Source organism: Aulostomus chinensis, chromosome 13 (assembly GCF_037954235.1).
Source record: "Aulostomus chinensis isolate RoL2024-O1b breed Wild chromosome 13, RoL_Achi_v1.0, whole genome shotgun sequence".
NCBI lineage: Eukaryota > Metazoa > Chordata > Actinopteri > Syngnathiformes > Aulostomidae > Aulostomus > Aulostomus chinensis.
The window spans coordinates 7,128,074-7,141,975 of record NC_141332.1 but is presented as its reverse complement, the minus strand read 5'-3'; the positions used below and the strand labels follow the sequence as shown (position 1 = coordinate 7,141,975).

The 13,902-nt window shown below is 44.4% G+C and overlaps 1 protein-coding gene across 3 annotated transcripts in view; it reads left to right on the top strand.

Annotated features, from left to right (window-relative positions):
• Positions 1–13,902, top strand: part of nrg2b (neuregulin 2b) — an 80,827-nt gene that overhangs the window by 52,880 nt on the left and 14,045 nt on the right. For all 3 annotated transcript variants that reach the window (XM_086222909.1, XM_086222907.1, XM_086222908.1), the window contains 4 exons: positions 3,545–3,647; positions 5,596–5,725; positions 6,855–6,982; positions 8,726–8,941. In XM_086222909.1, coding sequence (XP_086079035.1) covers positions 3,545–3,647; positions 5,596–5,725; positions 6,855–6,982; positions 8,726–8,941 — 577 coding nt within the window. The remainder of the gene's footprint in view (positions 1–3,544; positions 3,648–5,595; positions 5,726–6,854; positions 6,983–8,725; positions 8,942–13,902) is intronic.

The following is a 13,902-nucleotide window of genomic DNA, read 5'->3' as shown; positions in this document are numbered from 1 at the left end:
GTTACTAGCGGCTCCAACAACCTGTTGAGTAAAATCATACCAGCTAGCCTGCAGGTATGTTTGCTATGTGGTGCCAAAAGCTTACATAAGACTGCTGTCATTATTGTGCCCTTGATAGACTGAGTCCAAGTCCAGATCCTGCTGCCCGTCCTAAATCAGAATTGCTGTTGGCTCCGCTCGCCTTTCCATGTCCTTTCAGCTCTCTGTGTCACTATGCTCTGACACTCACAATGCCGGGCCAAGGCTCCCATAGGGTTGTCAATCCCTACAGAGGCCCTTTATTTAGAAACACTCACCTCCTTCCCTCCCCTTCAGTGGCGTGCCTTGAGCTTGTGAGGGGGGCAAGGGAACCGTGAAGCCATGAATTGGGTAAAGGGGACGGATTCTGATTTATCTTTTGAAGGAAAATCCATCTGTCTCCTGTATTCTACTGAACTTAGGAGGCATTGCTTGATAGTTTTCATTGATAGTTTCCTTGTAGGTGCCATTGCGGCAGTTTCAGCTTCAGCCCAAATTCAGAAGAAACAACACAAACAACAATTTGTGTTCCAGTCAGTAAACAACGCCACAAAGCTATAATTGGCTTTAATCAGACTTTAACTGATAAGCCAAGGGCTTTTATAATCCAGTTAAACTGATGAGGACACACAGTCCGGGCTCCCATGGGTTCTGGGGACCAGCTTCCTCCTGGACTTCTCCCCTGGACACACCCCTGCTCCCCTCTCAGCCCCTCCCCTCTGCCACTGTTTCTTCCTGCTTCTTCCTCTTCTCTACCTCTTTACTTTTTCTCGTCCGTCTTGTCCCCTCATGATCGGTCCTGTTTATCGCTCCCTCCATCCTTGTGTTGTTGCCCTCACTGTTCTGACACAGTGTTACGCCACGGCAGGCCGGCAGAGATCAGAATGAACCTGAGCTCATCATGATTGGGTCATCAAAAAGGTGACCATGTAAGAACATATGAATACAGTGGTACAGGAACGTCCAAGAACCGAGAAATAAGTTAGCATTGTTGTATGTCTGAATCCCTCATCTCCAAACCACTGGGATTATTGGCTTTTACTTTAAATACCTGAAATAGCTTTCTGAGTGATGTTTAAAAGGTATTTTTGCTAACAAGAGTCTAGAGGAGCCTACAGAGGTCCTGGAGGTCATTAAAGGTCATCAGGAGAAACACAAGCAGCCTGAAGCTTAGTGGTGGTGACCTTGAAGTCATGTGACCCTGGTGTAGCTCCTCCCTAGGCTAACGTTATCTTAGCACTGCTAACCGTAGCATCCAGGCTTCCAGCATCATCAGAGGGTTCATTAGTGAAGATGATCTTGATGAATTCAACCTGGAAGATCATCAACTTTTGTTCAGCTGATTTACTGATTCAATCACCACAATCACATGGAGCGATCCTATTGGCTGCTGGGGGAGGAGCCAGGAGATGACCACTTCCTGTTGGTGGAGGAACCAGGAGATGACCTCATCTCTGACATGACCACTTCCTGTTGTACTACAAACTTACCTCATCCTGGATGTGACGACTTCCTGTTGAACTACATAAATACCTCATCCCATACAAGTTCTCTTCCTGTTGGACTACAAACATACTTCTTTAGTCACAAGCTAACTTCCTGTTGGACTGCAAAATTACCTCATCCCTCACATGCAGACTTCCTGTTTGACTTAAAGAAAACCTGATTCCTGATATTTTCATTTTCTATGGGAAGAAAATCTTATCCCAGACATTCTATCTTCCTGTTGAACAGAAATTCCTCATCCTTGATATTATAATGTCCTTTTGGACCACAAAATACCATATCCCTAACCTCCTAACTTCCTGGTGGACCACAAAAAAATATCTCAACCTGCCATCATAACTTCCTGTTGGACACAGAAATATGTCAACCCTAACATGCTAACATTCTGTTCGGGGGGAAAAAAAACAAACCTTTGCTGACATTCTATCTTCCTGTTCCCTGTGTCCTGAAAATCCTCAACCCTCCCATGCTTACCTTCTGTTGGTCACTCAAAATTGGTCACACTTCACATGGTAACTTCCTGTTGGTCTACAATAATTCCATGTTCCTGCCATGATAATTTACTCTTATGCCTGGCATTCTGACTTCCTGTTAGACGCAAAAATACCTTATCCCTGACATGATCACTTCCTGTTAGATGCAAAAATACCTCATCCCTGACATGATCACTTCCTGTTAGACGCAAAAATACCTCATCCCTGACATGATCACTTCCTGTTAGACGCAAAAATACCTCATCCCTGACATGATCACTTCCTGTTAGACGCAAAAATACCTCATCCCTGACATGATCACTTCCTGTTAGACGTAAAAATACCTCATCCTTGACATGATCACTTCCTGTTAGACAGCAAAAATACCTCATCCCTGACATGATCACTTCCTGTTAGACGCAAAAATACCTCATCCCTGACATGATCACTTCCTGTTAGACACAAAAATAGCTCATTCTTGACATGATCACTTCCTGTTAGACGCAAAAAATAGGTTATTTTTCACCTGCTACCTTCCTGTTGGCCTACAAATATTCCTCAACGCTACCATGATCATTTACTTTTGGACACAAAAATACCTCATGCCTGTAGGGTCTTTGATTTTATTTATTTCTAGTCTGACATTAATAACCAAACAGTTACAAAATAGTATTCATAAATTTGTGGAGACTTTGACATCACATAGAAGTAGATATAACAATGATATCGTGATTAGACCACTAAACATACGGGTTATAGGTTTCAGGATTAATGATGAGTTTACACAGACTAAAACAAAATTGCCTTTGATTTAATTTACTAATTTGAAGTGCTTTACTGACATCCATCTCCCTCAGAGCTTTAGAACTTTACCTTTATTTCACTGCAAGAACCTATAATTGTGTTACGTCACCCTCACACACGATTATCTATGTTCCTTTCATCAGCTATACCAGTATAACACAGTTGAGGTGAGCTTTGAGAGTACCAAATCTTAATCCTACTGCCAAGCCATTGTGGTGTCGACACTTTGAAGGATTTTTGTTTGTTTGTTTTGATATGTTTTTCACCGTGGCAACTTGTCTCATTGATTTCCTTCATCCAGGCATGATTCATGTTCCCTTCAGCAGCATCGCTGGCATGACGTCCCCATAGCCACTGTAAATACACATGTGTAGGGACAGCAGGAAGATTCTTTTAGACCTCTGCTTTCCATTAAACTGTTTAAGAGTCTGTAGATGTAGTACTCTGTGTTTTGTTGCACTCCACTATATATTACATGTATTGTATGACTGTAGTACATTCAGAATTGTCATTTGACCTTACTGAGCAACAGGAACACAGGGGATTAGATGGCAGCAAATGGTGGTGATACAACTGTTTCTGTAGCAGCCATCAATGGAGTAGAGTTCATGCGGTGTGTGTGTGTGTGTGTGTGTGTGTGTGTGTGTGTGTGTGTGTGTGTGTGTGTGCGTGCATGATTTGTGTGTGTTACTGTTTGTATGTCTGCAATGCATGAATGTGTGCATGTGTGTTTCCATTCACAGAGGCTGAGGAGCTGTACCAAAGGCGGGTGCTGACGATCACAGGCATCTGTGTGGCCTTGTTGGTGGTTGGCATCATTTGTGTGGTGGCCTACTGCAAAACCAAGTATGTGTCCTGTAAGAACGGATCAATGACTCAGTTAACCTACAGTAGGAAAAAGGGATTACGCTCTGCTCCTTCTCATTCTGCTGAACAGATTATGGTGCAGGTATTCAGAGGTTCCACTTTTGTAAGAGTACTATTCACATGTAGAAATGCACTACCACAAGTAAAATCTCTGTCGATAAAATTATGTTAGGAAACGGTTAAGAGGTACAGTCTGATCTAAATATAAATGTGATAAATATCTGTTTTTATTTGTCTGTAAATATGCCTTTAATTCCATCAACTCAGCAACCAGTCCTGCAGTCAATGTAACAATCGGTGCTGATGTTCCTGGTGCATGTGGGAGCAGCATTGCATGGGGAAAAGGTGCTTTAAAGATGACAGACTTGAGACAAGACAGCTTTTAGGTGACAGAGTGAGAGGACAGACTAAGATTACAGAGTTTTTCAGGGGCTTTGAGGAGAGAGACTGAGATGACAGGGCTTTGATGTGAGAGACTGAGATGACAGGACTTTTAGAGACTGAGGTGACAGAGCTTTAATATGAGAGACTGAGATGACAGGGCTTTAATATGAGAGACTGAGATGACAGGACTTTGAAGTGAGAGACTGAGATGACAGGACTTTGAAGTGAGAGACTGAGATGACAGGGCTTTGAAGTCAGAGACTGAGATTACAGGGCTTTAATATGAGAGACTGAGATGACAGGGCTTTAATGAGAGACTGAGATGACAGGACTTTGAGAGACTGAGATGACAGGGCTTTAATATGAGAGACTGAGATGACAGGACTTTGAGAGACTGAGATGACAGGGCTTTAATATGAGAGACTGAGATGACAGGACTTTGAAGTGAGAGACTGAGGTGACAGGGCTTTGAGGTGACACATTTAAATCGCAGATAAGTTTTGGTAATGTTTATATATGTGGTGATCACAGTGGTCCGGTATCAAGTGTGACTGAATTAGAAACGGACTGACTGAGAACACTGGCAGATAGCAGGGATGTTCTTTAACATGACCCAACTCATGTCCCCACGCCTTTCGCCATGACAGTGCCCATCATTTGTAGTCATGAAATCACATTATAATTGGATGACCATCATGTTGTAGCACAACCCCACAAATGACTGACAGTGCACCATTGAGAAAATGTACTTTAATAATCAGATGTACCATCTGTTATGCATAATAAGGCTTCTTTTGTCTGATTTTCTGTTGTTTATGATGTACACAAAATGTTAGATTGTCAGAGATGAAGCTTTGTGCACGCAATGGTTTGTCTGTCTTGGTGAGGCTACTTTTAACTCCTTCTTAGTCTGGCAGGTGGTGTAGTGGAGTAGTTCCTACCCTGGAGGGTCGGATCCTCCTTAACTCATCCCAGGATTAATGTGAGCGGTTGTGAGACTAATGGACTCCAGCAAATAGTTAAACCATTTGGGAAAATGTATCGAAGAAATGTCTATTTGTTATAATAACTGGAAATGACTGTTAGGAATCACACTGACTACATATGTTGGATACTAGTGTTTTCAGGTCCACTGGAACTCTACTTCAGTACAAAAAAATGATGGAATGGACTCGTTCCATCACTGCTGTTGAGTGAATAATTCATTCCTCCTCTCTTGGTTTGTCAGGTTCACAGCATAATTCATCCCGCTAAAATAACCGATTAGAAAACATTAATCAAGAGTCTTTCATTGTTACTTAAACCAAGTTTTGTCCCTCCAATCTAAATTCTTGCTTGGGTTGTGTGTTGCTTTGGACAAAAGCATCTGCTAAATAATTTTAGAATTGTGGAATTTATCATCAGAATTTTTTCAATCATGGAATGGAGGGCTTTTGAGTGCAAAAGAGAAGGAATGAAGCTGAGAAGAAAGAGATTTTCAAAGAACACTAAAATTGAACAGCAAAATGATGAATCACTTATTGTTCCTTCTACAAACTTCTAGGAAGCAAAGGAAGAAGATTCAGAGTCACTTACACCAGAACCAGAATCAGTGTGTGGAGCAACCCAACCGCATGCTGGTAAATGGACCCAACCACCCCGGGCCTGGTCCCGAGGAGATCCCCATGGTTGATGTAAGTCCCAACAGTAGATTCCCACAGCAGAGGCAGGTGTAGGTGGTCCTGGTCATAGGCGCCGCTGCACTGATACCTCAGCATCCAGGTCATGGCAACAGCTGTGGTTCTTTCTGGATAAGAAGCTGTGATGGTAACAATTCTCGGCTGGTTTCAGAGAGCCATTAATAGTATTATGGGGCGTGCGACCTAAACAGGGGTACGCACAAGAAACTCAGTTTTGTCCTTATGGTATCTGACTGTCCTTAGGGGAAGTATGGGTTGGTATGTAAGGAGGATGTTGTCGCAGCTGGTTTTATTGTGTATGGTCAGTGGGGCCTCTTTAGAAGGGACATATTTATGACACTTGAAGCTAACATACCGTGGGGGGATGGATACGATGGTAAAGAGTCGGGCCTTTTACAGCATAGCAGCCAAGGGTTCAGATCTGGCCACAAGAATCTCTCAATGGACGCTCTCGAGCAGTGACACTGTGCTTTCTGCAATAAACCTTTTTATATGCAACTAAGACTGTGTCAGCAGCAGTTTCTTCATCGTCTTCACATCATCACCATCAAAGAGACATCATCCTCAATCAAAATAAACCACTTCCTAATCTTTGACCACTTGCTTTCTGCAAAGACCTGCTGCTACTCTTCCTCAGACCGGGACTGAGCCATAGGCAGAGCAGGGCCTCTTTTAATTACATAGAACTGTCCTATGATTAGGGTTTGTGTGTTAAAATTTGCAAAATACCATCAGATATTCATTAATGCAAAATTAGGAACAGAATAAAACAGACATTTCAACTTGGATGTCAACTTTTACCAGAGCAAATAACTTAAGAACCTGGCAGGTCAGCATTGGTGAGCCTGATAGCAACTGTTAGCTTCAAAAACTGTTTTGACTCCCAAAGCGTACTCGCATGAATAAAATCTCACCTACTGACAGTAGAAGGGTATGAGGGGACATTCCAGAGAGGAAAGACAGCGCCAGGAATCCTCCTGAAAACAACAAGCATGAGTCAGCACAATCGCAGCACTGACAGACACGTCAGAAGAATCCTCTCACTTATGATAAGGTATCCATAGACCAGTTTAAGGGGATCATAGTTGAAGTATTGAGTTTTGTTCCTATGGTTGTCTTGCAGTACATCTCCAAGAGTGTCCCTACAACGGAGTGTGTGATCAGCCACGGAGACGAGGGTGCTGGCAACTACGCAGGCAGCCGAATGTCCACCCGTTCCCACCACTCCACCACTGCCTCACATGCTTCCAGGTGCACCTGACACACACACACTCACACACACACACACACACACACACACACACACACACACACACACACACACACGCACACACACTTTAATTGACGTAATGTGTTCCCTAGCCCCTGACCCTAACCCTCAGCCTAACCAGAACCTAATTTAAGCCCCAACCCGAAAGCATCCTCTTGCTCTTCAAACGGCCCTTTGAAGAGGTGAGGACCTGCTAAAATGTCCTCACTTTCCAAAAATGTCCCATTTGTTTGTACGTATTCTCGTCCTCATTATGTAGCAAGCACAAGAACAGACACACACACTCTCACACACACGTAGGTGTGAACGGCCACTTTTCCCAGTTCCAGTTAAAACTGTCCACAATCAGAACCATTATGTGATGTTAGAAGATTAATTGTGTTCATCTGGCAAAACTAAATCTAAATGTGACCGCGTGAGGCCCACTTTGTACTTTCAGAGTGAGACTGACTTAGTGAGACGATGCGGGTGGGAACTAATTTGGTCCTGCTTGTCTACACGTCAGGCTGGCGTTCTCTGCGTGTTCCGTATGATCCACCGTGGGGTTCTTAGGGTTAGTACTTGATGCTGTTTCATCTTTGAGAGTTGTCTGCTTTTCTTTAATAGTCACTGGATTGAAGTCTGCAGTTCAAAGGCATAAAAGGATTGGTGGCGAGCCGTACGGCGCCCCGCTCTCAACCCACTCACCATTTCTGTGACAAAACAATTGACAATTTTAATATTTAATTTGTCATTTTTGAGTGCTTTGCACCAAGAACAAAAGACTAAGATGAAACTTGTCTGCATGGCCAAACACCAACAGCGTGATAACATAAGATATGTTAGCCATTCAGGTACGCTAATCCTAGTCATCACAGCCCCAGTAAGGTTAGACAATCTAACTGGTTGCCAATGGGGTTCCACCCAGTTCAGTACAGCATTAGTCAACAAGTATAAGGAGAATGTCCAAATTAGCCAAGAGGAGAACAAGCAGTTTGCAGAATATCGTTTTAAACGTTCTTCTATGACTGGTTGGCAGAACATCAACTCTAAAAACTGTAGGAACTAATCAGGTTCCCCCAGTACTTGTTCAGCCCCCCAGTACACACATGACCATTCCAACTTCAGTTAGTGTCTCGTGGTGCAAACACCTCGGCCACATCATAGCTGCTGAGGACTGATTCATTGTTCAGACAGTTTCAAGGATGAGCAGGGAACGATCTGGAAGGATCCAGCTGCTGGGTATTTTCAGGTGAAACTGAAGGGAACAAGTACCATTTTCTCCAGCTAACTAACTACTGTAAAATAACTCTTAGTTGTCTCAACTTGCTGCTAAAATCTGAAGATTGATTGACGGACAGGGGTTGTGTTTTGAGTAACAGTATGAAAACTTGATTTTCAATATGTAGACACCAAGAAAAAGATTTGTTTTGTTGAATAGGAGACCGAGGATCTGAAGTAAAAGTAGGAAAAGGAACTTGTCACAACTGCCTGGAATTCATCCTTTTCATGTGAAGGAAGCTGATGTGCTGTGATTTTGTCATGGCGCTCTGCGCCTGACTGATGGCAGAAACCCAGAACTTTATCATTCCCTACACTCATGAGAGTGTTTCTAACGAGGATCGGCCCCTGAACAGCCATCCACTCAGCCAGTGAGCATCAGCGCCAGTACTGGTGGCGTCCAGCATGCAGGTCAGTGTGTGTTGAATGCGCCGCTGTAACCTTGCCAACACCTTCACTTGCAGACACGAGGAGCAGACGTGGAGCATGGAGCGGACAGACAGTCTGAACTCAGACTGCCAGTCAGGTGGGCTCTCCAGCTCAGTGGGAACCAGTAAGTGCAGCAGCCCGGCATGTATGGCGAGGAGGGCGGCCCACTGGGGCTGTGCAGATGTCTCTGGTCCAGGAATGCAGTACGGAGATTCATACGACTCACTGAGAGACTCACCTCACAGCGACAGGTAGGAGCCTGCTCATGGCTGCTCGCTCATGTCACCGGACCCGAACCCCTCACAGTCCCGTACCCCTTCAGACATGTGACTCCCAGCACCTTTGCACCTTAAAAAGTGTGACACATATCTGTTTATATCCATCCATCCACGCACCCATCTATCCCTCCGTCCATCCATTCATCCATCCATCCGTCCATCCATCCACCCATTCATCCATCCGCCCATCCATCCATCCATCCATCCATCGTCCATCATCCATCCCTCCATCTTCCCCCTCTTCTCCTGTTGAGGGTGGTGGGGGTGGAGCCTATCCCAGCAGCCTTCCCCCTGGACAGGTCACCAGTCCATGGCAGGGCCAACACATAGAGACAGACAACCATTGGCTCTCCCAGCCACGCCTACAGTCAATTTAGAGTCTGGATTAACCTGGTCCCCTCTTGATGTCTTTGGACTGTGGAGGCAAGCCAAGGCAATTTTATTTGTAGAGCCCGTTTCCACCACCAGTTTGTCTCCAGGCTTCATGGCATCATAACAACATCCTCTGCCCTTAGACCCTCACATCGACTGAGGAGAAACTCCATAGAAAACCTTTAACAGGGAAAAATCTGAGAAACCTCAGGGTGAGGAGGGGAGGAGGATCCCTCACCAGGAGGGACAGACGTGCAGGAGATGTTGTTACAGAGAAGAAAACAGTTTATAACACAGAATGGAGGCAACATGGAAATGTTAATAACAGTTGAAGAAGGAAGCTTCTGGTAGGGGGGGGCAGGGAGAGCAAGCCAGCTTGATGGGGGACTGGATGGCAGACTGGTTCATGGGAGGGGAGGCAGGGAGAGCAAGCCAGCTTGATGGGGGACTGGATGGTAGACTGGTTCATGGAAGGGGAGCGCAGGCCGGTGCAACAGTAGGGAATAAGAGGGGGGGGAGGCGATGCAGGCGGCGGTTGGGGCTCTGGTGGATCTGTGGAAACACAGAGAGACTGCGAGACACCAAGGCCAAACTACAAAGTGCAACAAGTAGTGGTAGTGACAGTTCCAAAAATGTGCAGGGAGGAGAGGAGGAGAGAGGGGGAGAGGAGAGGAGAGGAGAGGAGAGGAGGGAAGGGCTCCATGTAACCTGATGTGTCCCCCAGCAGTCTAAGCCTGTAGCAGCATAGCTATCAGTGGTTCAGAGTACCTGAACCAGTCCTGACTGAAGGCTCTGTCATAGAGGAAAGTGGAGGAAGCTGGAGTACCAGAGAGAACCCAGCAGGAACAGGGAGAACATGGAGACTCACACAGAAAGACCCCGTGCTCCAGCCGGGGCTCCACCCACAACCTTCTTGCTGGGGGGGCACAGTGGGGACCATTGCTCCACCTTAGTCTAAAACCCTGAATTTTTATTTTATTTTTTACACCCTTGGAATACTGCCAAATATAAATTTACACATTTCTCCTAAGTAGATGTTCAAATCACGCAAGTGTGTGTGTGTGTGTGTGTGTGTGTGTGTGTGTGTGTGTGTGTGTGTGTGTGTGTTTGTTAGGGTTATGGTTACTTTTTTAGTTTTGTTTTAAATCGAGTACTTCTAATTATGTTTTATTCTAATGTTAATTTTAACCCTGACCACATTCCAGTTACCATCAGAAAAATAACTAACGCTGTCCTCACAATTCACTCAGAAAAGAAAACACAGTTGTTCTAGTTCAAAAGGTTCCAAACCACAGATCCATATTATGTCCAGTTTACTGGTCCTGGAGGAACGTCCAGTTCAGTCCACGCTGTAGACTGCAGCATGAAAGGAGAGTAAATGTTCCAACCTACATCCGCCAGTAGGTGTCCCTGTTACCCCACAATCCGTGGCTTTCGGTGCAGGTTGATCCTATCGATGGCTCGCCATCTGGACTCCTTGATAGCAGTACAGCATTAAATCCTTGGTAAAACGGCGTCAGTACACAACATAAGTTAGCATCTCATCTCCAGACTAACTTTACACAAACATGCATTTCGCCAAAGCATCAACTCAAATGGTGGCTAATCCAGCAACGTAGCTCGCTGCTACCCAGCTTGGTAACTTGTCTGAACCTGTCTGGTTCTGTGTGTCCAAAAAGAACAGAAGAAAAAAAACTGCATGAAATTAAACTCACCAAGTTTATCCAGAACGGTTGGCAAACGTGCAGCTCCTTCTCCTTCACTTCTAGCTTCTCTGTGCTCTTTTCATAAAACTCTCATTCAGTGTTTACCAACTCGTTTGCTTTACTCTTGTCTTTACAACTGATTTCTGTACTCTCTCAAGTTGTTCTCGCCTTGCTCCGTACCAACATCCCAGAGGGACATCCATGTCCCCGTGTGTGTGGTGGTACCCCCCCACCAGGATGAACTCATGTCAGGGACCAGTATGAATTCACCTTGGCATACCTGTCACCTTTAGTTAACCCAGGTTCAGCAGTTTAACCTGGTTTACAGTTGCTCCACTTACTATTTATTTGAAAATTATTTTAAAAGCCTCAGATTAAGTTTAAGATGTTTTTGATCAGCAGACCAAACCAACTCTCGCCAGAACAGCCTGAGTTCGAGCTGCCGCTGCCACCGACTGGTGATGTGGAGCAAACTTTCCCATCGACCAACAGCATTCCAAGATGGACAGGAATTATTCTTTAGTCAGTTTGGCTTCTGTGTTTTCATTCTGAAGCCTTTTTACTGTTTCAGTAGTATTATTTGTTTGTAAATGTTACTGAATTGTTTCATGTTCAAGAACTATTTCCAGGATTCCTCTGCACACCACTAGATGGACCTTGCGTACCACCAGTGGGATGCACACCACAGTTTGAGAACCACTGCTCTATTTTATGGAAACATAACCTTGAGTTTGTGACTCACTGATGAACTAATGGGAACGAATCGTTGAAAAATTGGAGTCCATGCCAGCATGGGGGGGCTACCTTATAATAGACATGTGGTTTTAATGTTGTGGCCGACCGGCCAGGACCTTAGTGTGACTTTCAGATTTTATGCTTTGACTTCGAGCTCACGCCATCGTCAGGGGTGGCGGACACGTTGGTTACTGCAGTAGGTACACATACAGTGTAAATCAACACATTAGCTCTTGTAAATGTAAAGAAGTAAAGGCTCTAAGTGTAGTGAAAAGTATAAAAACCTCCAACTCTGTTTCCTGCTTCACTTTCATCAGTGCCATCACTCATTGATGTTACAGTAACGTTCTTTGTTTGTACCCCCTCCATGGATAAAGGGAAGGGTGGGTGCAGACAGTCCCACATTGCATTCCCAGGATTTGGTGAGGTCAGGGAGAACACCACCTATCACATCCTACCACCACATAAACAAAGGAGAGGGCAGGAACACAAAGTAGAAACAAAATCCAAAGAAATCAGATCCAACAGGTTTCACATACTCATCCATTTGGTCCTGATCTGATATCAACCCAGAGGGGAAATGACCTCGTCTCCATGAAGCAGGTTCTCAGTAGAACGTCAGTCCGTTCGTCAGTGGTGGGTGGTTGTACTTTTAACCTTTTTCTTATGATCGATGTCTTACTGGCTGCCAATAATGTACCCAGTAATTGTTTTTAATCTTTAATAGTCCAATATTCAAGCAGTAAATCTCCCAAAGACATGGTTTCACATTTGGAATAAACATTTATACCAAATACATTCCTCATATGTTTGTGGATGTCTTCCCAGTAGAACCTGAAAATCCCAGAAGATATGGAAGTGATTGGTTCCATTAGAGCCACTAAGTCTCCAGCGAGCATCACCCTGATGTCATTTCTTGATGGCTGGAACAAAACAATCTGTCGCCAAGTGTTCAACCCTGTCAGGGACCATTGCAGCTGCCATGTTTTCTCCCAGTTCTCCCAGCACCAGCACCTCTCTTTCCTTTTCCCACTTCTCTCCATGCATTCTGAGCTCTCTTCTTCAGTTACTTGTATGCCGTTACACAATTTGGAAATCATTTTGCTGCGTGATCTGGGCCTGAATAACAATATAAATACCTCCATGAGCCCTGATTTGCTTTTTACTAAGATCTCGCTCAGATTTTGGTTAAAATCATGTTTTACTCACGGGTACCTAAATAAAGTCATCCCTTCCAATCCATGTTCTGTCTGTGCAGCTCTGAAGCTCTGCAATGCCCCCTTGTGGACAAAGGAATAATAGATCATTACATCTCCTGAGATCCACATCTTAAATCTGGCATCATTTCTGTTGGTGCAGAATCTGTATCATAGGCACACCACAGCAGAACTTTGGACGGTCTTTTAACATGCAGACTTTCACTGGTTCAGTCTCCAGGGATCTCCTCTTTCCCTGTCTCCTGGGCTGTTACACGAATTCCTTTTGCCATCGGGCCTTTTTTTCTTTCCATGCTGCAGAGTATGTTGGGGAACTCAGGCGGGCCAAAGGTCCCAGCTGAGCTGCGTAGTAACATTCTTGTAGGTGCTGAAGGCCATTCCACCCTTTTCTTTTCTTGAATGCAGAGTCTTGATTTTGTTCCTTTTCCCTCACTATTCGTCCGTCCCATTCTACAATTGTTTAGGTGCTATTTTGACTGGCGGGCCCTGACAGAGGTCAAGCATCCGTGGGAGAATGTTCATCCTCATTGTCTCTGTCCGGGAACTTGAGCTTAATAAAGCTTCCGAATAAAGGTTTGTCTAATCTAATCTTATCTTATCTTAAAAAGGGGAAGAACGTTCCATCTATGTGTGCTGCACTTGATCTTTGAATGTAAGGGACTACAGTGAATGTCGTACAGTCTCGAGAGGTCTCTATGCAATGAGACACCTAAATATTCTATCTATATATCTACATCTACTTCTACTGATGCTGGGCCTAAAGTTTAGATGGTCACTCATAATTAAATATTAATACTTGACTTTGCTTCATATTCATTTTATTCCCAGCTGTTAAACCAAATTCCTCTGGAAATTTCATGAGTTTTGGAGGTGTCTGTGTGGGTGGTGTTACACTTATCGCTAA